Genomic DNA, 23,707 nt, shown 5'->3' with positions numbered 1-23,707 from the left:
CTTTAAAGAGTTTTTTTATGGTGACCTGAAGCGACGTGAGACTTGGTTCAAGTTTAGGTTATGACGGGGCCGTCTTTCCCAGCTTAAGAGGAGGAGAGGAGGAAAACCTGTAGAAAACAGAACCTCGAGAGCAAATGCAATGTACAGCCCTTATTAGGGTCCTGATTCAAGCCAGTGGACCATCATAAAGCATGGAAGAGATGTCAACACTGACTAGACACCAATGGATCCTAATGACATTTTTAAGGTGCGATAAAAGTATTTTGGAAATGTTGTAGGTTTTAAAAAAAATTTTTTAGTAATCTTTGTACCCAAGATAGGGCTCGAACCCACAGCCCCTGAGATCAAGAGTCCCATGCTCTACCAACTGAACCAGCCAGGAGCCCTGGAAGTGTTATTTTATTTTATTTTATTTTATTATTTTTTATTATTTATTTATTTACTTTTATTTTATGGTTTTTAATTTTTTTATTTTTTGGAAGTTTTTTTTTAAATAGTTATTATTTTTAAAAGATATGGACTGAAACATTTACTGATAGTAGTTTCATGTCTGGAATTCCCCTTTGCGGTAACCTTGGGCGGGCTGTGTGGGGTGAGGGTGTCAGCAAAGAAGGAAGACGAGGACCATGAATTGCATAGTGTTAGAGATGCACGATGGGCACAGGGCTCTGCTTTCCTAGGTTTGTGTGCCGGGAACGCTCCAGGACAGAAAGTGAGATGCACGTGCCAAATGAACAAAGGGGCCCCTGTCACATGCGCTCTCCTCTTGGCCGATCTAAGAAAACCACGTTCCCGGTTGCCCGCCCCCTCTCTCTGCTGCACTTTCCCACGTTCTCCCCAAAGCACCCAGAGCCTCTCCTTCTCCGGGACACACGTCGCCACCTCCACGGGACAGGCTCCTCTGGAGGTGCTCAGTTCTTTTTATTTTTATTTATTTTTATTTTTTAATTTTTATTATTTTTTTTGAGGTGCTCAGTTCTTAAGCTAGGACGTCGGATATAGCCACCCAGACAGAGCCAGCGTTCTTGATATAATACTGTTTATTGTCCATTGACCGAGCGATCACTCAAGAATGATACAAAGCATCGGAGACATGCGCAGTCTGCTTGTCAACGTTCAACAGCTCTCACGTCTTCCCAGCACAGGAAGGTCTCAGACTTCATATTCCAGCAAAAACACATTGCCCAAAAGTTAAAACAAAACAAAACAAAACAAAACAAAAAAACAACCCAAGCAAAAACAAACACAATCAAACAAAGCTTTAAATTATGGCAGCAAGTCCGATATTTCTTAATACTTAACAAGCAAAGGTTTGAAAATAACTACAATGTAAACTTCATTTTAAATATTTTGAGTTGCTTGCATGAAGACAAGAATGGAGGGAGGAACGAGCAGTGCGTAGAACATAACATATAAATTAAACAATGCCGAATGGAGAGCCTTCTTCCACTACATGCACGTTGCAATGGTTTACTCTGACGGTATTTGAGTGGCTTTGTCTCTTGGCTGCCACTGGGCACTTCATCTTGGTTTTTCTGTTTCTGTTTTTGTTTTCTGCTCAGCATGGCTAGAAGACCAATGTGTGTGGATTGAGTATAAAGGCCATCTTTTGGAACCGACCAACTCAAAGACCCTTTACTCTGTAATGATTTGAACCAGAGAACAAAAGGTAGCAGATGGAAAAAGCAACCATACTCAAAGAAGGAAAGAAAACATCTGAAGGAATCCACCATCATAGGCTAGCTACCATGCCCTGCTTTCCATTCTGGGTCAAATGCTTCCACGATGCAGAAACCTTAAAAAAAAAAAAAAAAAAAAAAAAAAAAGTGCAAGTCTAATGCCTACCAAGGGTAATAAAAAAACACAGCACAGGAATGATTACAACAGATGTCAGAAACAAACTGAAACATTAAAAAAAAATCAGCAGAAACAGGAGTAAATGTTACATATGATAACACCATACAGGAAGCAAACGGGGGTGGGGTGTTATATTGATTGGAGGGGTCTGGTGATCTTGTATATACTGAAATCACGTGGACTGGTCCATTATGACATCTTACAAACTTTCTATCACTGTACAGCATGAAAACACCCTGGAAGCGGGGGCTAATTCCTGGATTTTCTCCTAGTCTGCCCAAGAGAGGGAAGTCATCAAAATCTACACTGACCAGGTCCCGGCAGGCATGGGGGCTCACACGCCACTTGGGGGTCAGGAGTCTTACAGGTGCTTTGGGGTCACCGCTGAACAGAGCAACACTGAGAACATGGTGACTTTGGAAGCATTCTGCAGAAGGACCACTCACAGGCGGACAGACTTGGGTTGCAGCGTGTGCGTGCGCACGTGCTCGTGTACAGGTGTGTTTGCCCGACATGCAAGAAAAACTCACAAGAGTTTATCTTTACAAGTAGGAAGAAAAAGATTTTCGTTACTGACAGATTTCTGCCTGCATCAACCTCCATTTTACTTGCAGCAGAAAACCACATTTAGGATAAAACAACAGGTTCTCTAGTCCCCCTATGATGTTTTATGACCAAGAGATCTTAATGTGACAAATATACATGGAGGTTGGTACACCTGGAGCTTGGGTTCATACAACAACTGAGAATTCCTCTTTCAAACAACGGGATGTTGGCCACAGCATCCGGGAGGCCCAGAGAGAGATCCATCGAACTCGCCTACCTCCCCGTTTTTCCCTTCCTAGGTAAGACTTCACAACATGCCCAGCTAACTTCACTCACAGAAATCCATGCCCAGCACAGTGACCGTCCGTCTTGGAGGGAGGGGCTCTGAGGTGCGTTGGGGGGCACAGCAAGACCCAGTTTTCAATGGCCCCTGGATGTGCAAACAGGGCACAGCCAGCCCAGGCCGCTGGCCACACGCAACCCCTTGCAAAGCCAGCGTGTGCAACTCATCTGGAAGCCTGATGGCAGAAGGAGGAGCAAGCCAAAATGACTTCAGAAGCCTGGGAGTAAACTGCAAGGGGAGCCAAGCGTCCCCCCCAAATGTCTGCCCTCAGGGCGGAATGCCATAGACTCCCCCAGTGTCAGGGCATGTGGTGGGGGCACTGGAAGGACTTGGCTGAAGCTGAAACATGTCACCCACTTCATACGAGGCCCTGGAGCGTGGCTCCCACTGCGATTCTGCTGATTAACAGGATTAACCGCGGCTCCTCCGAGAGCCCACCACTGGTCCAGGGCTGCTTCTGTATTTATGGGAGTCACAGGTACCGGGAGTCCACGAGGAGCACAGAGGAGACAGGGGCACTTGCAAGGGGCAGGGCCTGCCACCCTAGGGCCAGAGGTGTGGAAGCTGCAGGAAACGAGGGACTTGCCCCTCTCAAGATGAAAGGGACCTGGTAGGCCTGCTACACAGTCTTGCAACGACCCTCAAAATTTTCTGCAAAATGCACATTTCCAGGCTCTGCCCTGACCAGGCCTGGGGGACGCCCATGTGCGACCTGCTCAGTGTTTGTGACAGTGTCAGGGCTGGGGCTGGGCCCGTGCGCCCCAGCCCTGCCTGCACCCAAGGATGGAAGCCTGGGACACACACCGCCCAGGCCGGCAGTTGGGGTGAGGGCCCACGGCCATGTTTCAAAGGGAGGTGGGGGTAAGAGGAGAATCATACTAATTTAGACCCACTTGGATGACTGTTTTATTCATGCTGTTTCCGGGAAGGGATGTCAGAGCTGGACCAGTCTAAACTCTTGGAGGCTTTTCCGTTGGCCAAAGGGGTGCTGTTGGCCTGCTTACGGGTCCTCAATATCGAGAAACTCCTGCTTGGGGGGTGCTGCTCCGCGGTACCATGCACAGGAGCCGTCGCTTCTCTTGATGCAGGCGAAGAACTTGGCCTGATGCCCGTTGATGCTCTTCTCCGTGACCCAGTCCATCCAGAGGCACTCATCCGGAGACGAGATGTAGCACGGGATCATGGGGCAGCGCGTGATCTAGGAAGACGGACACGGAGGCGGATTCGGTCAGGGACCGAGGCCACTCAAGGGGGCATCTCCAGAGCCTAGCCACATGCCCCGCAAAGATGTTCAAGGGCAGTTTGTTAAATGAATGACCACATGAGCGCAGAGGCGGGGGGCAGGGGTGGCGGCGGGGAGTGGGGGCTCGAGTCAACTGCTCCATCCGCAGCCTTTCCTGAGCGCCCCCTCCTCTCTAAACAGCAGCAGGCAGCCTACCTGGGAGGGGGCAGGGCCAGGAGGACCCCTGGGCAGTAGCCCCCGCACCCACACCCACTGTAGGTGCCCCTCTGCTCTGGGCCATCTGGTCTACCATCCCTGAGCCTGAGCAAAGGCTTCAGTGCTGCCCTCCCCCCCACCACCACAGAGGGTCTGAAATTCCCTGGAGCTGGGTTCCAAATGAAAAGGTTGGTATCTTTCCCTGAAGCATATGCATGGGCTTTGAGGGGATCGGCAAGTAGCATCTCTGCGGAGGAACCAAGTCCACAAGAGGGGCAGGGAGGAGCTCGTTTTGATTGCACGTTGGACACGGAGGACTTTGCTCCACGTCCATGTGGCTGTAGGTCACAATTCTCACTTTGAATGAGCCGAGGGACTGGCTCGTGATGATGTGCCAGCGCTAGCACGAGGGCTGCGTGAGCAGCGCCCATCAGCAGAAGCCAGTCCCTGCAGCCTTCCGGCCCCAGACCCACTTCCAGGGACAGAGGCACCCTGGTGCCTGGTGGTGCTTCCTGCTGGGGCCCGAGGCTCGGGCGGCGGGAGAGAGAGGACCCAGGCCTGGGGCCCTGGAGATCCTTCTGCCTACAGCTGCACTTAATGTTGGTGCTGCTCTAACTGCTTAGCACGACCTCTGGGACATTTTAATCTATTTATTTGAGGGGGGAACACGAGCAGGGGCACAGGGAGTGGGACAAGCAGACTCCCCACGGAGCAGGGAGCCCAACGTGGGGCTTGATCCCAGGACCCCGAGATCATGGCCTGAGACTGAGGCACCCAGGCACCCCTCCAGGCTGTTTGTAAGAAGGAGGTGGGGTGTCAGGGTTCTCCGTGGCCCCAGGGCCTGGATATGGCTGGAACACTGGCCCTCGGGCTGGGATGTTCTTTCCCAAGGCACTCAAGTCTTTGCACTTGTGCATCTGTAAAGAGTACTCACAGCACCCTGTCCTCTCCAAAAAATTCCTCCCCCGGGAAGGTCTCCTTCCCAGGAGCTACTGGCCACAAGGCCAGATGCCCCTGACCTCCCAAATATCCATCTACAGGGGCATGCCTCCTCGGGGCTCCTGGCTGTGGAGAGGCCGTCCCTCCCCAGAGCCCTGTCCTGAGGACCCCAGGGCCTGAGAGGCCCTGGAAAGCCCGGCAGTCCTCCTGGAGAAGGAGGTGATGAGGTAAAGCCCAGAGGCGGGTGGTACCAGCTTACCTTGCACTCACAGCCCATCTGGTACCTATGGTTCAGACTCTTCTTCTGGGTGCTGCTCAGGGTGTCCCAGGGCACGATGAAGTCACAAAGGGTGATGTGCATCTTGCCGTTCCCCTCGGCCTTTCCTGAGGAGACAGGGATCACCCAGCTCAGCACAAGATACGGGTCCTCCTCCTGCCGACCTCCGGCACCCAAGTGCAGCTTGGGTGCGTGGAGGTTCATTGCCCATGACACCGTGTGTTGTGCGCTGAGCAGCAGCCCCGCCAAGATTTCCATGTGAAGCCCTGACCCTCAGCACCTCAGGATGCACCTGCATCTGGAGATGAGATTAATTGAGATCACGTGGTGGGGGGGCCCACATGCAATAAGAAAGGCGTCCTTATAGGAAGAGATCAGGACACAGACGCGGACAGAGGGACAGGCACTGAGGCCTCGGGGAGGAGACGGCCATCTGCGAGCCCAGGAGAACCAGCCCTGCCCACGCCTGGATGCCGGACTCCCAGCCCCCAGGACGGGGAGGGAGTCAATGCCTGGTCTGTGCCGCTTTGTCCCAGCAGCCCGCACTGACGGGCACACCATGGACTGTCCGCTCGGAGCACAGAAAGGACACGTGCTCACCGTAGAGCCCTTGGCAGACAGGGAAGGGACACGAAAGAAACCTCCCGTTTTCCTACAGCTAGCCCTCAGACGCATTTCCTTCCAATATTCTTTCACACGTGTGTGTTTGCACAAAAGAGATCGTGTGTGTACATCACGTTTTCCCTGTTTTATCGTTCACAAACATGTTGTCCATTTGACGTTGAACTTGTCTGGGTTTTTCCACCGCGAACAGCAAAAACATGGATCTGCATCAAGCTGGAAATCAGCTCCGACGTCCCTTCACCGCGGAGGTGGCGGCACTGTTTGTCCTTCCTACCTCGGGCCTCCCAGTCGACTCCTCCCTTCCTCTCCCGAAGCGCTCGTGCTGGTGGCAGCCCTGGCACGAGCCAAGTGCATTCAGGTGAGGCCTGAGAGGTCACCTCAAATCTCGGCCTTCCAGCGAGCGGTGAGCCGTGGAGCCCGGCGGGGTGGCGGGGGGCTCCCCGAGGGGCAGGTGGGAGCCGGGGCTGCACCCTGGGCTCTCTGCTTGACAAAGCTCTGGGACGGCCGACGTAGTGATCTCAGGCACAGCGCCGGCTGCGGAGGATCCACGAATAGAAATGCACTTCGGGGCATAACGCAGCTTGGCGACTGCGCCCCAGTCTCGAATAAATCAAACCGGGACCCCTGGCCGGGTAGAAATGCGGGTCGGCTGTCCTGAGGCTATGCACGGGGACGTCCTGTGTGCCGGGCAGGTCGCGGACACACTCCCTGGATGGGGACTGGGATGCTCTCACTTCTGTGCTAGCGGCCCGCTTACCTCCGGGAGCTCTACTTTCCCTCGTACCTGTTCAGACTCAAACGACATGCCAGGTGCAGAAAAGGATCAAGGAGCAGGATTGCTGCCGGAGCGTTTGTTCTGAATCCTAACCACTAATGGAAGAGAAGCGTTTGGGTGGTTCTAAGTACTTCTAAAATAGGCGTTTGCCTTTTTCTCCCCCTGCTAAAACTATATAGGCACTTCTAGGAGTTCAGAGTAGCCGAAGGGGGGGCAGGCAAGGGACAGATGGCAAAGAGCTCATTACTGCCTCCCTGTCCGTCCCCCCCACCCTGCAGCCCCTCCAGCCCAGCCTGGTGGTGCCTGACAGTCGGTCCGGGTGGGACTCATGCTGGCTCCACCCTCCGAGTTCACCAGCGCTGTCTGCTGCCTGACTCGCGATGGCCCACTCTGTGCTGTTCTTTGCCCTTTTTTTTTTTTTTTAAGATTTTATTTATTTGTTTGAAAGAGAGAGAGAGAGAGAGACAAGGAGCAGGGGGGAGGGGTAGTGGGAGAGAGAGGAGCAGACTCCCTGCTGAGCAGGGAGCCTGATGGAGGCTCCATCCCAGGGCCCTGGGATCTGACCTGAGCCGAAGGCAGAGCTTCACCGATTGAGCCACCCTGGCGCCCCTTTCCTTGCCTTTCTTAGGCGTCTTGCTCCTTAACCAGATCATAGGTATGAAGGGTAAGAGTTAAGCCTGCATCTTTTTTTAATCCACGGTTCCTCACACATTGTAAACTGCGCAATAAAAGTTTACTGACAACACCATGGGTATTTGTTCTAACAGTTTGCTTCATCATCTGCCTGTTTTTTGCTACCTTCCCTGTTGACCTTTTCGCCACCAATTCATGCTCCGGCTGAGAGTAGCACATGGACGGACGCGGAGATGCAGCACGCAGAGTGTACCTTCCACGGTCCCGGCCATGGGGCTCCTGTTCACCTTGGAGGTCACGTATAAACGAAACAGCATCTCAGAAAGTTCAAAGGACACCCCTTCAGTACAGGTACAGTCATTAAGGCTTGGTTGGGCCCTGGGCCCGCACGACGTGAACATCTGTTACAACACCCTCCTACGTCTGCCTTGGAAAAACGCACAGTCTTCCTTGGAGAGAAAAACAGGAATTAATTAAAATTTGTAACTGAGGACTGTAGGCTTCTTTTTCCTCTTGGAGGAGAGGACTGCAGAAGAAAATTATAGGGCCAATTCTGTAACAGTTCCTGAACATGAGTGTCTCATGGTGCCCAGCTCAACATGTGAACTTGAGTCATCAGCCCAAGAGGAGGTGGGCTGCCTCGGGCCGTGCGGTCACTCCTGGGGCCACTGCCAGCGCTGGCTGAGTGGTTTACTGTGCCCCGTGATTTCTGGGTGGCCCATCCTGCCTCCAGGAGAACAAGATGGAGAGTCTGTGCTCAGAAAGTAAACACCAGATTTGACCCAGAGCCATCTCACCCGGCTGGGGGAAGAAGTCAGGTTTCTCCATAAAGGGTGTGCCAGCCTCTGCTAGAAGTGCCTTTTGTTGATCATAGGCTCCAGGGCCAGCTAGAAACTAAAATGTGCCCCATGTCCCTTGTTTGCTTCCAGTATTACCCATGAAATAGCCGTATATGACAAGCGCGGTTACAAGCAGATGGATCTTCAAACAAAATATATCTTCTTCGGTTTAACTACAGGCGGAGCTACGATTTGGATGGTTTTGGTTGTAGCCAGCCTTTAAGACGTGCCCTACCGTTACTTGGAGAATTGTCTTCTGGTTCAGATGGGGACGGTGTAATGGCCCCGGGTGTAGGAACAGCACAGGACACACACGTGTTACATGATAAGTAGCAAAGACGAACGAGTGAGCTTCTGTATGAGAATATCAACGTTTGCAAAGTAACCAAGACGGTCAGGCTTTTTACCTTTGACTCACAATGCTTCCTTTGTTTTTTGTTTTTTTCCAAAGATTTATTTATTTATTCATGAGAGACACAGAGAGAGAGGCAGAGACACAGGCAGAGGGAGAAGCAGGCCCCATGCAGGGAGCCCGATGTGGGACTCGATCCTGGGACTCCAGGATCATGCCCTGGGCTGAAGGCAGCGCTAAGGCCCTGAGCCACCCGGGCTGCCCACGACATTTCCTTTGGATGCAGAAGCCTCTTCCTTCCAGAAGAGGGGCTGAGCAAAATAGATAAAGAGATTCTCCTACCACGTCCCCTGAAATAACACAAGGCAACCACTAGCGAAGTAATCCCCGCAAAGTGGCTGTGTGCAGCCTCTTCCCTCAGCTCTTGTTCTGCACCCACACTTTCTAAGCAGCCACGTGGGACACGCACGCTTCATGGTCCGTGGGACAGGGAGAGAGGACTTGAGCCACATACTCGGCAGACATGACATGCCGGGGCTCCTGACTGCTGGACACAATCCATCTTCTGGGCTGTCGTCCCTACAGTCCGGCCTATCCATCTCATGGAATAGAAGGCAGCGCCAGGGTCCTCAGGATCTCTGGACAATAGGCAGGACCGAGTGACCACAAAGAGCCCCAGGAGATGAAAATAATGTCCGGAGGCACCTCTGTAAAGGAGGTGACAGGCCTCGGCTGCTCGGGCTCAGCCCTCTGCAATGAAAGGTCTTCTGCCTCTGACCCAGGGCAAGGAAGGTTCTGGTTAGATGCCAGCTCTCGCCACCAGCTATACACTGGTCTCTCCTGGGGAGCTTCAGAAATGTTGATGCCCAGGCCACATCCCTGGAGATCCTGCTTGGAACTGGTCTACAGTGCCACCTGGGATCCAGGACATCTAACAAACACCCCAAGGGAGTCCAACAGGCTGTGCAGGTGGAGGGCTGCTGGCTTAGATGCTGGAGCCACGAGATTTCTAAAACCTGGACCACAGCAGAGCATCAGAGGCCTGGGGACCAGGAAGATCCTCCTGGCAGTGTGGCCCAGGCACGGGCGTACTGGGGAATGCCTAACAACCAGCTCCCACTCCACCCCCAGGAGAGAGAGCCCCAGTGCTCGGCACCTGCCAAATCCACGCCACGAACACTCGCACCCTGGTTTCCTTCAAGGCACCAGGGAGAGAGACATCAAGCAGAATTTAACAATCGGTGTGTGAAAGCGGGTTCAGGCACACGCCATGGGACCAGGCGCACACTGTTCACCTCTCTACTCCTCCGATTCCCTCATCTGTAAAACGGGGACCAGACCAGCACCTTCACCGTAAGGAGCTGTGAGGACTGAACAGAACCCACGCGAGGAGCGTTTAGAGACCGGCAGGGCCAGGAAAGGGGCATTTTCCTATTTCCGTGAACAGGGCGACGTGAAGCCTGGTATGTGAAACCAGACCTAGGTCACCTTCCCACCCAGGAGCCCACGGGGTGGGACTCGGGGGTCCTCGCTCCCTCCGCGAGCAGCTCTGCAGTCTGGCCGGCTGCCTCTAGAGGGCAGTGCGAGGAGCCCGACCCCGGGGCCAGGTGCTCCTGAAGGGTTAGTCCTCAGGGACCCGCACAAAACCAGGTGTTGAAACCCAGAGGCTGTTGATTCCTTAGGGCAGCAAGTTCCCTGCACCATGGGAGGACTCGTCTCCTTCCCCTTCTCTCCAGGGCTTATTTTTCTGACCATAAAAGCAATAGATGTCATTTGTAAAATGTCACCAATACGGGGACGTATCAAAAGGAGACAAAACAGACGCTGATGGTCCCGTGCACACACGGACCCGGGTCCCCTGAACGGCCTTCCCTGTGGGCCCGCACCCCACGTGCCACGTGTTCTGGGCACCTGCCTGCCTTGCCGTCCCCCGTATCACGGGGACAGCACCGTCAGGAAGGTCCCTGCTTCGTGATTCTGTCCCCATCCCTCTCTTTCTCTCTCTCTCTCTGGTTGACTTTGTTTTTCTTACTGTAAAAATAGTAGATACTGCAAATGTAAAATGGTGCAGCTGCTTTGGAAAACAGTCTGGCAGTTCCTCAAACGATTAAACATAGTCACCATATGCCCTGAAATTCTACTCCTACACAGTGGCCCGAGAGGGATGAAAACACAGCCACGCAAACACTTGATGGGAGCTGAGAGCAGCGTCGTGCACACGAGCCCAAAGGTGGAAACAGCCCCGATGTCCACCAGGTGACACATGGGGAGACACACTATGGTCTATCCAGTCAATGAAATAGCATTCAGCCAGAAAAAGGAGTCAAGTTCTGACTCACGCCACAACGTGGATGAACTTTTCAAATGCCGCGCTGAACACTGTGTCGAGTGACGGACGCCAGACACAAGGGACCAGAGTCTACAGTTCCATTCACAGGACTGAGAAATAGGGAAACTCACAGAGTCAAAAAAAAGAAAGAAAAATAAAACAGACTGGTGGTTGCTGGAGCTGGGGTGAGAGGCGTGGGGGCCGGGGGTGGGGGTAAAACAGCTGAAGGGTACAGGGTTCTCCAACCGTGGCCGTGGCTGTGCACACCTTGATGAATCACCCAAACCGCTGAATGACGCCCTTTAAATGGGTGAATGGTATGTTGTGCGAGTTATAGCTCAATAAAACTTAAGAAATAGTAGGTGCTCTTAAGAAAACCTTTAGAAAGGTCAGAAGTGCCCATAAAAGAAGGAAAAAAATCTCCCATCATCCCCAAGGAAAGGGACAGAAGTCTTGATGGAACCAGTCACATGGATGCTGAGCATGAGCGTTGTAAGGGAGGGAGGTGTTACCCAAGGAGAGGTGAGCCCCGTGTCTTCTGCCCCACTTGCTCCCCACTGCATCCTCTCCATCCCCCCACCCCTGGCAGGGACCCCCAGGTGCCCGAGGCACAGCCTATGCTTGCACCTGCCACCCAAGACGGTCTCTTCCTCCCGAGCGCTTGCTTGATGCTCACAGTCCCCACCCCAGCCCACGCCCCCAAAAAACACTTGTTTTATTCTCTAGTTTCTTCTCCTGTCCCCACAGTGGGAACATGTGTGCACCTCCCTCCAGGAGGAGCTCTCCTGTTGAACTCCCGTCACACCAGGTGCAGTGCAAGGCACCTAGTGGGCACCCACTAAGCATGTATTGTTTTTTTTTTTAAATATTCTCCATGGGCAGCCCAGGTGGCTCAGCGGTTTAGTGCCGCCGTCAGCCCAGGGCCTGATCCTGGAGACCCGGGATCGAGCCCCACGTCAGGCTCCCTGCATGGAGCCTGCTTCTCCCTCTGCTTGTGTCTCTGCCTCTCTCTCTCTCTCTCTGTGTCTCTCATGAATAAAGAAAATCTTTTAAAAAATAAATAAAATATTCCCCATGAAAAAAAAATTATCCATGAATGGGGGAAAAAGTACAAACAATCCAAACAGAAGGAAATCCCCCGAATCACAGAGATTTTGGGTTCAGAATGTACTTCTATGATTACATTTGGCTTGTATCACAAAACTAAACGTCAGACTAGGGGAGCTGTCCCCTCCACTCCGTCTCTTCCCAAGTTTGCGACCCAACTCCTATTTCCTCGGAAAGAGGGCGGTGATGTTCCAGCCTGACCGAGACCGCACTGGCCAGTCCTGCGGCCACCAGCTGCACATCGCTGCTTACACGTACATATGAAGTCAAATTAGAGCCCCAGTTTCTGAGCACTCAGTAGCCACATGCAGGGAGCGGCTGCCAAAGACAGCAGCACATGCAGCATTTCCATCATCCCTATTAGACCAGTGGGTCTCGACTTGGGGACCGAGGGGACTGTCAGGGGCATTTGGGGATGTCTGGAGACACCACAATTCGGGGAGGGATTTTGGGGCAACCAGCGAGTACAGGCCAGGGATGTTGCACAGGACAGCCCCACGGTGAAGAATGACCCGGTCCCGAATCTCGGCCGTGGTCTCTCCCCAGAACAGACTGTTGCTCAGCCTCAGAAGGAAGGACGCCCTGACCCCTGCTACGTCGTGGAGGAACCTGGAGGACGTGATGCTCAGTGAAGTCAGCGTCACAAAGGACAAACACTGTCTAATTCCAGTTCCATGGGAGTCCCCAGAGGAGCCAAATCCCAAGACAGACAGTAGGACGGTGGGCGCCAGGGGCCGGGGGAGGCGACTGGGCAGCTGGTGTTTCATGTGGACAGAGTTTCGGTTTTACAAGATGAAAGGAGGGAGGGATGGTGGTATTGCCGTGCGACAGCGGGAATGTGCTTAACGCTAATGAACCGGACACTTAAAAATAGTTAAAACGGCAGACTTCACGTATATTTTACTGTGATGAAAAAGAAAAAGAAAGGAAAGAAAGAAAGAAAGAAAGAAAGAAAGAAAGAAAGAAAGAAAGAAAGAAAGAAAGAAAGAGAAAGAAAGAAAAAAAGAGAAAGAAAGAAAAGAAAGAAAGAAGAAAAAAGAAAGAAAGAAAGAAAGAAAGAAAGAAAGAAAGAAAGAAAGAAAGAAAGAAAGAAAGAAAGAAAGAAAGAGGCGATGAACAAAGTTGCTGCACAGGTAGAGGACATCCTGATACCAGCAGATTTAACACTTTTTTTTTTTTTTTTAACGCCTCCCGCCCAGCGGTGAGCATTTCCAGCATCTGGCAGGTGCCTTCCTTTCAGGAGCAAAAGGCAAAAATGCTCACCTCTTGGTGTCTGCCCCGACCTCGCATCACCTGTGGATACCGGTTTACGTGTTTCCCCATCAAGGCACCCTGGTTCCCCCGTTGTGGGGGGCAGGCGAGAATCCACCAGGAATTCTCAGACGGGAAGAGGCAGGGAAGCCCAGAGGCTTCGGGACAGCCCCGCGGTGCCTCGGGCTCCCCGCAGCCCTGGGGGCCTGGACACAACACCCCGACGGCCTCTAAGAACGTGCCACGTGCACATCCATCTACATACCCGCAATGAGATACTCCTTCTTTCCTCCGATGTCCAGGGAGACCCCGCATACGGCGGAGGAAGGAGCCGTGTAGATAAACTCTATGTCCTTGTCTGGTCCTTTGAACATCTGGAAAGACGAAGGTGAGACGTGAGCAGACCCGGCCCACACGGCCAACAGAGTCCGCGTCCCCCGCCCCGCAGAGAGGCAAGTGTATCTCCAGGTGACTCCGACCCATCGGGGAGGACCACTTCCTTAGGGTATTGGCAGGAACTTTGATCAAGCGTTGGCTACTTGATGGGGGAGGCACCATGGCTATGACTCCAGGGGTCAGTGGGGTTTGACTTCTCAACTGCTCCTCTACTTTGGGGATGAGCCTGCCGCCCAGATGGAGGGTTCCCGCCACGGCCGGGGATCCCTGCTGCCCCACTGGGTGGGGATAGTGACAGCTGGGGACGTGAGTGTGCGCTGAGGATGGCCCTCCATCCCTCCATCCGGGCTGTGGGGTGCATGCAGCCCAGCAGAAGCTGGGGGTGTGGGGGAGGGAGAAGGTGGAAGGGGCAAAGCGCACACGCTCAGGGACCACACGACAGAGGACGCACACCCTCGGGCTGTGCGAGTCCATGGAGCTTCATGAGGATTTCTGCTGTGCCTACCCCAAGGTGACTAGCACAGGGTTTGGGGGGAGGGCGGAGTTTCAACAAGCAAACCCCAATAAAAAGGGGCCATCCCAGTATCCTGAGATGCAAAAGCTCGGCTCATCCCACCCAGGGAAGGTGAGGCCGACGGTGACAACAATGCGCCGTCACCGAGACCTCGCCATCTTTCACGGAGACCAAACATGCTTCTTGGTGTCAACACCTGCCTCTTCAGGACGCCCCGATGAGGTTGCAAGAACAGAGACGTTCTCTCTCCCTCGCGTAGGGACTTAGGCCCCGAGAGAGCAGGTCGCCCCTCGGATGACACGGATGCAATGAGTAAGCATTTCGTGGACCTCCTGATAACACGTGTTCCCCGCTTCTTTGTATTTTTGTAACACAATTAAACACAGACAGCGGGCGGCCCGGGGGCTCGGCGGTTTAGTGCCTGCCTTCACCCTGGGGTGTGATCCCGGGGTCCCGGGATCGAGTCCCACGTCGGGCTCCCTGCATGGAGCCTGCTTCTCCCTCTGCCTGTGTCTCTGCCTTTCTCTCTCTCTCTCTCTGTGTCTCTCATGAATAAATAAAATCTTTGAAAAAAAAAAAAAACACAGACAGCGACAACTCCTGCCTTTATGAAGCCGTCTCTCCAGGGACAGCGCCTAGGACGTCCTCCTCCCCTGGGGACGGAGTTAGTGACTGAAACAAGATCGCCTTCCTCCACGGCCGGTCCTGTCCTTCCAACCTCGTCTCCCACCCCGTCTCCTCTCCAACACGAGCTCCTCGCCCTTGAACATGGACAACGTTCTGAAACAACTGACCTCCCCTTCCACCTCCCCTTCAGTGCTCAGTCCCCACGCCTGCCCGTCCCGCTCCCACCTGGCGGATCCCCTCCGCCACTGGCCAGGCCGTGGGCTCCATGTCCTCCTCGGGGAAGCCGGCCCCCACCACACCTGCCCACGGGACCCCTCCTTCCTCTTAGACTCGAAGGCTGACCAGGTGAGGGAGACCCCACGGCACAGTTTGTGGGAGTGAGGGCTCCCAGATGCAACGGCCAAGCTCTCGGGCCTTCGAACCTCGCACTGGCTCAGCTGAGGACGGGCACCCTCGGAATGTTCCACAGAAGCTCTGGCCACCGCTGTAACCGTGCTGAGACTCTGCCACAAATTTACTACCCACCAAAACGAAGAGGACACATTTCTACAATGACCTGGTCGACGGGAACATGGCAGGTCCACACAACTTTCCAGGCAGTCACAGATTAAGGAAAATCGGATTGACCTGTGGCTTGGAGCCCTCGAGTCTGCTCGAGGGATGGCTGTACCGAGTTACTCAAGAAGGCAGGACACCTCCTCGGGGGGTGGGGGGGGCCCAACCTTGCTCCCGGCCCTCCCGAGGCTCTGCCCAGGCAGCAACCTGGCGGTGGTGCCCGGTACCTTTATCTGCTTGATCTCATACTGAATCCGCTTGATGGGGTTGCCGTAGATGTCATTCCCAGAGTCCACCTCCTTCACACTGACCGCTTTGGCCCTAATCACTGCAAAACAAAGACAGGGAGGTGAGTGGAGCCACCACAGTGCTGTCCTGGCTCCGGGGCGGGGTGGGGGTGGGGGCACGATGAAGCCAGCCCCTTGCACGGTGTCAGACCCCACCCACGGCGAGGGGCAGGGGCGAGGGGTGAAGCTCTGAGACCCCTTCCAGTCCCAGGATTCTTCAGCAAGAATGTTGACAGGTGGGACACCTGGGTGGCTCAGCGGTTTAGCACCTGCCTTCAGCCCAGTGTGTGATCCTGGAGACCCGGGATCAAGTCCCACATCAGGCTCCCTGCGTGGAGCCTGCTTCTCCCTCTGCCTGTGTCTCTGCCTCTCTTTCTCTCTGTGTCTCTCATGAATAAATAAAGAAAATCTTTGGGAAAAAAAAAAAGAATGTTGACAGGGACCCAAAGCAGAAGGCTGGTGTCTCACCGGTAGCGAGGTTACTGGGTAGTCACTGATAAAGCTCTTTGTTGATGTCACGCCTAAGTGCTTTGGGGCTTTTTAAAATTCTCTCCAACGAACGGGTAGGCTGCGGCTGGGCAAGCAGATAAGCAAATTAACTGGGCCACAATCATCATATAATTAAGGATGGTGGCTTCCTACCACCCAGCCTCCATCCACAGCCTACTGCAAACAGGCTTTTCCAGGCTGAAAGCAGAGGGATAACCGCCTTCCAAAGAGGCCCCATCATAGTTAGGTTTGGGGGTCTTATATTGGAAAGGTCTATCCTACTACTCCTAATCTGTCCTAAAGGCGTCCCGGATAAATGTCCCACGGACGATGCTTTATAATGATACGTTCTGGGCAGCCCTGGTGGATCAGCGGTTTAGCGCCTCCTTCAGCCCAGGGCATGATCCTGGAGACCTGGGATGGAGTCCCATGTCGTGCTCCCTGCATGGAGCCTGCTTCTCCCTCTGCCTGTGTCTCTGCCTCTGTCTCTCAAAATAAATAAAATTTATTTAAAAAAATAGTAATAACACGTTCTATCAGGGGCATGACAGGCAAAGGGTCAGAGTGCTCGGCCCCCCCAGAGGCCATCGAGCTGGGTGAGGAAATGCTCACAGACCCCACTGGACAGAGGCCCAGGAAGGAGGCCAAACGGAAAGAAAACGGTCCCAGACCATGACACAAGGATGAAGGAGACGGGAAGAGGTCAGGCTGGGAAGGTTCGGGAACGTCCGCTCATGGGCCATGCACCACAGGGTTTCCTTCCTACCAGCAATTAAGCCAGGACCCGGACCCAGCCCGCGGCCTGACCAGGTGAGGGTCAGCGGGACCCAGACCCAGCCCATGGCCTGACCAGGTGACAGTCAGCAGGGCTCGGTCACTGGGGCAGAGCCCTCCCTTAATTCATTTCGAGGCTTATATCAGCGGGCACGGCCCATTTTAATGGCTTTAAAAGCTTTGCCCTCCACAGCTTGGCCAGCCGTGCGGGGTCCCCTGGGTGAGGGTTATGTGAATGCGGATGCAAGCCAAACAGAGCAATAAGGAACAGACGGAGCCAGGCACAGAGGCGCCTCCCTCCTCTGCCCCGGGTGCGGGGGCAGCTCATATCTTGGAGACCCCCACCCCCACCCTGGCCAGGGCCGTCTTCCCCACGACATGCACACGGATCCCATGTGCACCCACCACGCACCCCTGGCCCCAACCAGGCCCCAGAGGCCACCCCACCCCCACCCCGCCCAGCCCAAACCCCATTCTTAGGTCTCCTTCTGTTGGAGCTGAGTCACGATGGGCAGAGGCCGCAGGTTCCTGCCTCCCAGGCTGAGCCCGGCCCAAACCTGCAGAGCCACATCTAGGCAGTGCCAGCCAGGGGCCCAGGACAGAGGGCTCTCCCCTCGCTGGCAGGTCAGCCTGCTTGCAGTGACTCCTCAGGCTCCCACCCTTCTCCACCCCCAGCGCCAGCAGACTTTTTATAGCCTCATCCCTCCGGGCTCAAATGTCTTCCTCGGCCACCCACTGCCCTCCTCTAAAATAAGGACACCCCTGTGCGACCTGGTGCCAGCCGGCAGCTATCTCCGCTGCCCCAGCCACCCCCATCCTGCTGTTCCACAGTCCGGAAAGTCCTTAGAATCCGAACCTGCCCAGGGGTGTCCCCACCTCTGGACTCACAAGTCTCTTCTGGCCCAAATGCCATCTAACCTTCCCTGCCTGGAAAACTTCTATGCATCCCTCAAGACCCAGGCAAAATACCCCTTTCCTGTCTTGCTCTGGGAAATCCCGTCCTCCGTAGCAGCACCCGGCACACTCCACATCACTCCCCCACCCTGTTACGTACACCTGTCTGCTCAGGGAGCTTCTACAGGCAGGGGCTGCGTTCTGACCACAGTCAGCGCCCACTGGGCCTTTGCCGGATGGAAAAGGGCTGTCCCTGCCGCATCCAGGCAGCCCGGGGGAGTCTGTCCGCGGTCTCTCTCACTACCTGCCTCACCCGAACCCTACTGCCCAGGCCACAGTGAGGAGGGTTGATGCAAATCACGAACCGTCTCAGATGCACGCCCCGGGCGTCTCTGGGGTGGAGCCCTGTCCCTGGCTGCTGAGCTCAAATAAACCAGGAACATCCGAGGGAGACAGGAGTTCTGGGAGCCCCGCTGCTGGATTTTACTACGATACACCCAATTCCACCTGTTTTTCAGACGTCTGCTACCCCACACAATGCTTCACCCAAAACAGGTCCTGCGGCCATCGGAAGACAAGCACGCACTGCTCTCAGTGCACAGGTTCCAGTCCGTTCCATGCATTCAGACTCATGCATTTTTCTCCTAGAGAAGCCCCCGAGGCTCCGGGGCAGTCCGAATCCTTATTGGGAAGAGGCAGCAGCAGCCCTGCTTGGCCCCCTCCCCACACTGTGGTCTCAGGGAAGCTCCCTGACCTCACGGAGGCACAGCGCTCCCAGCAGAGGCCGAGCTGCGGCCAGCTGTCCCTCAGCCCCCATCCAGGCCGTGGGGAGGACCAGGGGACGCGGTGCACGTGACGTGCAGTGCCTGGCACACAGAATTTGTGCCGTGGCGAAGAATGGCACAAAGTCTCCCCCTCCTGCGGTGAGAGGCTCAGAGAGCCCGGGGCCAGACGGCACCTCGGGGCCAGCACCAGTCCCAGGCTCTGGGTTTGCCGCAGGTTCCCGACACGCTTGCCTGGCTTTGGGGCTACAGACCACACACTTCCAACCCCCCCCGCCCTTTGCTTTTTAAATTATCGGAAAGAAGGGACTTGTTGAATCCAGGGCCCAGGGGTAGACTCGTGGGTTGAGACTAGAATGTTAACTGGCTCCCCGGCTGCCAGCTGCTTGCAGGGAAGTGGGGGCAGGGGCCGGAGGAGCTCCAGCTGGGCTTGTCCCCCACAAAACAAGAACGCCAGAGCCTTCGGGGTCCTCAGTTCTGGGTGGGAACCTCCTCTCCACTTTGCAAAGCGAGAGATAATGTGAAGGAAAGAAAGAGAATGGAGGAAAGCCAAAGAAGACCAGTTCTATGGAAACCTTCTGAAAGCATCAACACCCGTGGGGCATGAGGGAGAGATGCCGGGCATGCACCTGTCCGCGCAGATGTGAGGCCTGATGCTGCCAAGCTGCTCAGGGCAGCGGGGACCGTGGGGGTTCAGCACTCTATGTGGGGAAGGGCGCGTGCAAAGCTCTGGCAAATAAATTAATCAAAACCGGAGGATCTGGGACGCCTGGGTGGCTCAGGGATTGAGGGTCTGCCTTCGGCTCAGGTCGTGATCCCGGGGTCCTGGGATCGAGTCCCACGTCGGGCTCCCTGCATGGAGCCTCCTTCTCCCTCTGCCTGTGTCTCTGCCTTCCTCTCTCTCTCTGTGTGTCTCTCGTGAATTAATAAATAAGATCTTAAAAAACAAAACCCAAAAAACAAAGGATCCCACAGGCAAGCTGAAGGCGAGACCTGGGGGAAACAGGACAGAGGGGCCCCACAGGGAGGGAGGGCTGGGGCGGCATCCCGGTGGAGCCCAGCCAACTCTGGCTGCAGACATTCTGACCCTCAGCCTTCTGCCCCCAGCATGAGGCCAGAGTGGGGATGCCTTACCAGCCAGACTCAGAGCTCGGGGATGAGCTGCGTTTCAAGTGAAATCCCAAAAGCGTGAGCTTCCTCCTGCTGCCCACAGAGGAAAGGGGTAAGGTGTGGGGAGGGTCTCTGGTAACAGAGATGGCCTTCGAGGAGCATCCAGCACAGGCAAGGAGTCAGACAGTGGACAGGGACACAGGGAAGCACATGGTTTCCAGCTCAAGCGGCAGACGGGGAAGAGGCAGAGAGGTCTCCAGAAAGGCATTTCCAGCACTGCAACACCCCAGGCGCTGGCATCGCCAGAGCTCTGGGAGGGCGACTACTCCTAGTACAGATGGGCCCCTCTCATCCCAGGCTGTTTCAAGACCAGGGCTGGGAAAAAGCCAGGGAGACCCAAAGAACCCGAGAGGAAATGAAAATCCAGGCACGGATACACATTTGCTGAACACCTACTATGTGCAGGGCCCGGTGTCTGGCCCTGGGGGTGGGTGACCAGCCCACATCCTGTCCACCCCGACCCCCCACACCAGGGTGAGCCCCTAAGCTCCACCGGCCTGCTCCTTGGCCGTAGGAACCAGAGGCAGCAGCAGGAGGCTTTGTAAAGATCCTTGTTTTAACTGCTTTGTGCTCAAAGACGATGGCCTCTCCCTGAGATGCTCAGATTTTGTTTTTCCTTCTTTCCCTTCCTCCGTTAACACAACATCTGGGTTTGAGATCAAGGGTGATACACTGGCTGATGAATTCACCGCCAGATGTTGGCTACTGGAATGCACAACCGTCGACTTAATTCAAAGCACACGCAACCGCAGAGCCCCTGCCCCCACCCCTTGGGCCGCGGACACATGATGTCACTTCCCCCCGCTAGCAGCCTGCAAAAACAATCCCTAGTACACCCAGCCAGATTTGGGATGGAAAAGAGCTGGGTGGGTGGAGAGTCAAGGTCGGCGACGATGATCCAAAGAACACAGGCTATGTTCAGACTGTGAGAGAGGATGACTGCCCAGGGAGACCCGGGGAGGCCAGACTGTCCCACTGCGGCGCAGGGTGGGGCGGTGACGGTGGGGGTAATAGAAGGGGGCTTTCGGGACACCCAGGGTGTCCTCAGCACACAACGCGGCCTGGGCTGGCCTGGGGGCACCGGGGGTGCAGCATGCTTGACCAAACCCAAGCAGAGAATCAAATCATCCCCAGCCCCCGCTCCCCACCAACATCTTTTGAGTCCTACGGTGTCCGTGGACCTTCCTGGGGAAGCAATGGAGAAGAGCAAGCCATTCCCATAACCTGTGGGGGAGCCAGACCCAGAAAGAGAACCGCCTCTAAGGAGATCATTTATTTCACACCCACTGAGCCGTCTTTACTATCTTGCCGTGAGCCTGGCCGCTCTCCGGAGGAATCCCATCTGCTGCACATACAGATACATCCTAATAGGACACTTCCCAATGGGGCCACTGTGCCTGGGCACCGGCTCCCAATTCCAGAGCCAGGTAAAGCTGTGGATATTCAAACGTGACTTTGAGCCCTTCGTGGCCGTGGTTCCATGCACTCAACACACGCTAGGTCCCCCCGGGGCCCTGGTGCCGGCTGAGGCCCGAGCTTCTGGCTTAGGGAAAAATCACGCATCTGCCCAGAAGAGCTGTGGGAAATCTCTGGGTTTGGAAAAAATAGTCTAAATACGAGGTCAAAATCCAGCCCCGGGTCATCTGAGCCTCACCAGTGCACTGACTCAGAGCAGCAGGGCTGGCGGGGTGTCAGCAGAGGCCTCGTCCCCTCGCAGCCCAGCCCACTCTCTGCCGCTCGGGGGAACCCGGGAGGGTCGCCCCGGGAGACCGCTGCCCTCCCGTTCTGCTCCCAGGCCCGTGGTCCCTCCGTGAGGGGCGCGCGCCCAGTGCCCCTCGTGTACGGGGAGGGAAGGATGGGGCCCCGACCTGCCAGCACGTCTGCCGACACCCCGGGTCCTGTCCCTGGCCGAGAGGGGGTGGGGCCGCTCCACCCGGTGACTGGACCGTAGTCGAGCCAAGCCTGTCGTGGACACCGGGTTTTGAGGCCCCAGCAGTGGCGTGCAGTTACAGGGGTGAGCATGGCGGAGGGTACCTCTTAGGGGAGATGGGGCCACTGCGTCGCCCGAGCTGCAAACACCCTCCGTGGGTCACGGGGCCACTTCCTTGTCTCCACGCAGAATTATGTGCCAATCTCTTCCGGGGAAACACAACTGCCACTTACTCCAGGTGGGCTCCACTCTGTGCAGGGGCGGGGGGGGAGTTGGGGACAGTGGCAGGGCTCCCCGCTTTCATCTACGCTCCCCAGAGACAGGGGGCTCCCGATTGCAGAGCTACTGAAGTCCCCACTAATGCCTGTGACGACATCTTGCAGCTGCCATTTGGGACAAGTGTTTCTTAACCCTTTTGGGTGCACAGGTGACATTGTGGTCCACCTGGCTGAGATCCCCCTGAGTTCTGATGAGCTTGCCCAAAGCCCGGTCAAGGGCAGCCCTGGGAAAGCCAGGGGGTGCCACACGGCCTCCCAGACACGCCTGGCCATGACAGCTCCAACAGGATGAACACGTTGGCAGGGCCCCGGCCCTCGTTATCACAGGAGCCCTAATGGAGTGCCTCAGTGGACTTTGGGGGCAGAGTAAAGACGGTCCTGAACCCCTCTGATGGGACTGCATTTATATCCTGAGCAGGGTGGACGACCTCCGTAGCTGGAGGGCAGGGAACGGGGTGGACCGTGATCCAGAAGGAGGATCGGGCTCACGTGGACCGCAGGTCTGCTCAGACCCCCTGGGTCTCAAGGCCCCCACCCCTTCCCACAGACCTGCACATGGAAATGGGGTGTGGTCACAAGGCACGTGTGGTGTCAGCGCTGGCTCAGCACCCACCCGTCCGTGGGAGCGTCCAGCCTGCCTGCGCCCCACCTCCTTGGGTGTCCCTCCGTGGACACAGTAGGGAGGGCCTTCTCTAGTGTCAGGACCTGGCCACCTGCAGTGAGCAGTGGGGCCGACTTCCTCCAATGCACTTCCTTTAGGGAACTGAGAAAAAGTGTGTGTGTGTGCAGGAAGCATCATTTCATAATTAGAGACCTCCTGGTGGTGGTAGGAGGCAACCAGGGGCTCCCTCTGTCTGAGCAGCAACCCTGACAGACCAGATGCCACCTTTGGGTCCTTGCAAACCTCCTCGTCCCTGGGGAGCTCTGGGGCAGGGCTGTGCCCATCCAGGGCGAGGGCAAGGGTGGCCGGCGTGACTCAGGCCAGGGTGGGAAATGCCTGCACTCACAACCACCCGGAGCAGACGCGTCTATGGGAGCTGAGGGTGGAGCAGGGAGGGTGACAGGGTGGCCGAGAGAGGACAGCCAGCAGCACTGTGGCCCTGGTCCGGGTCTTTGGTCATTCTAGCACATTCACATAAGCTGCTGTCCACTGGATGCCCCGTCTCCATGGAGACCAGCGTTCCCACCTCCACTTCCTGTCCGTTGGCTCCGGCCCCCTTGGGAGCACACGGGAACCATCTAGGAGCTCATCAGCTGTGCAGAGAAAAGCTGGGGCACCGGCTGCTCGCCCCAGCCCCCCAGGACCCTGGCAGGCCCCCGACTCACGCCCCGCCAGCCTTCCTTCTCCCCGTGAGCCCAGCGGGACCTCATGCCGGCGGCTTTGGTCACGGTTCCCAAAGCCTTGGGCTCAGGCCCTTCCCATTCACGTGCTGCTGAATCACTTGAAAAAAATGCATCCCGATCCTGGGAGGATTTGCCGAGAACAGTGCGGCTTTGTAGAAAGAACTGCTGCTCTGCACTTTCTCCGCCAAGACTGCGACCAGCGGCCAAGCTCAGCCCTGCAAACCCCAAGCCTGGAGCCCGCAGCGGGGGCAGCGGCTGGAGGGGGCAGGAGGCACAGGGAGCCTGCTGAGGGCACACCCGGCCACCCCCCTGCAATCCCTTGCCATCCGCGGGCTGAGAATGGGGCCCGAAGAGCTG

The 23,707-nt window shown here is 55.7% G+C and overlaps 1 protein-coding gene across 1 annotated transcript in view; it reads right to left on the bottom strand.

Annotated features, from left to right (window-relative positions):
• Positions 1 to 3,745: 3,745 nt before the first annotated feature.
• The window catches only part of TIMP2 (TIMP metallopeptidase inhibitor 2), a 45,140-nt gene continuing 25,178 nt past the window's right edge, over positions 3,746 to 23,707 (bottom strand). Inside the window, 4 exon segments of the mRNA NM_001003082.1 lie at positions 3,746 to 3,944; positions 5,383 to 5,507; positions 13,576 to 13,684; positions 15,630 to 15,730. Coding sequence (NP_001003082.1) covers positions 3,747 to 3,944; positions 5,383 to 5,507; positions 13,576 to 13,684; positions 15,630 to 15,730 — 533 coding nt within the window. The 3' untranslated portion in view covers position 3,746.

Source organism: Canis lupus, chromosome 9 (genome assembly GCF_011100685.1).
Source record: "Canis lupus familiaris isolate Mischka breed German Shepherd chromosome 9, alternate assembly UU_Cfam_GSD_1.0, whole genome shotgun sequence".
Lineage (NCBI taxonomy): Eukaryota > Metazoa > Chordata > Mammalia > Carnivora > Canidae > Canis > Canis lupus.
Note: the sequence above shows the minus strand (reverse complement) of the source record. Positions and strands in the feature narration are given on the sequence as shown.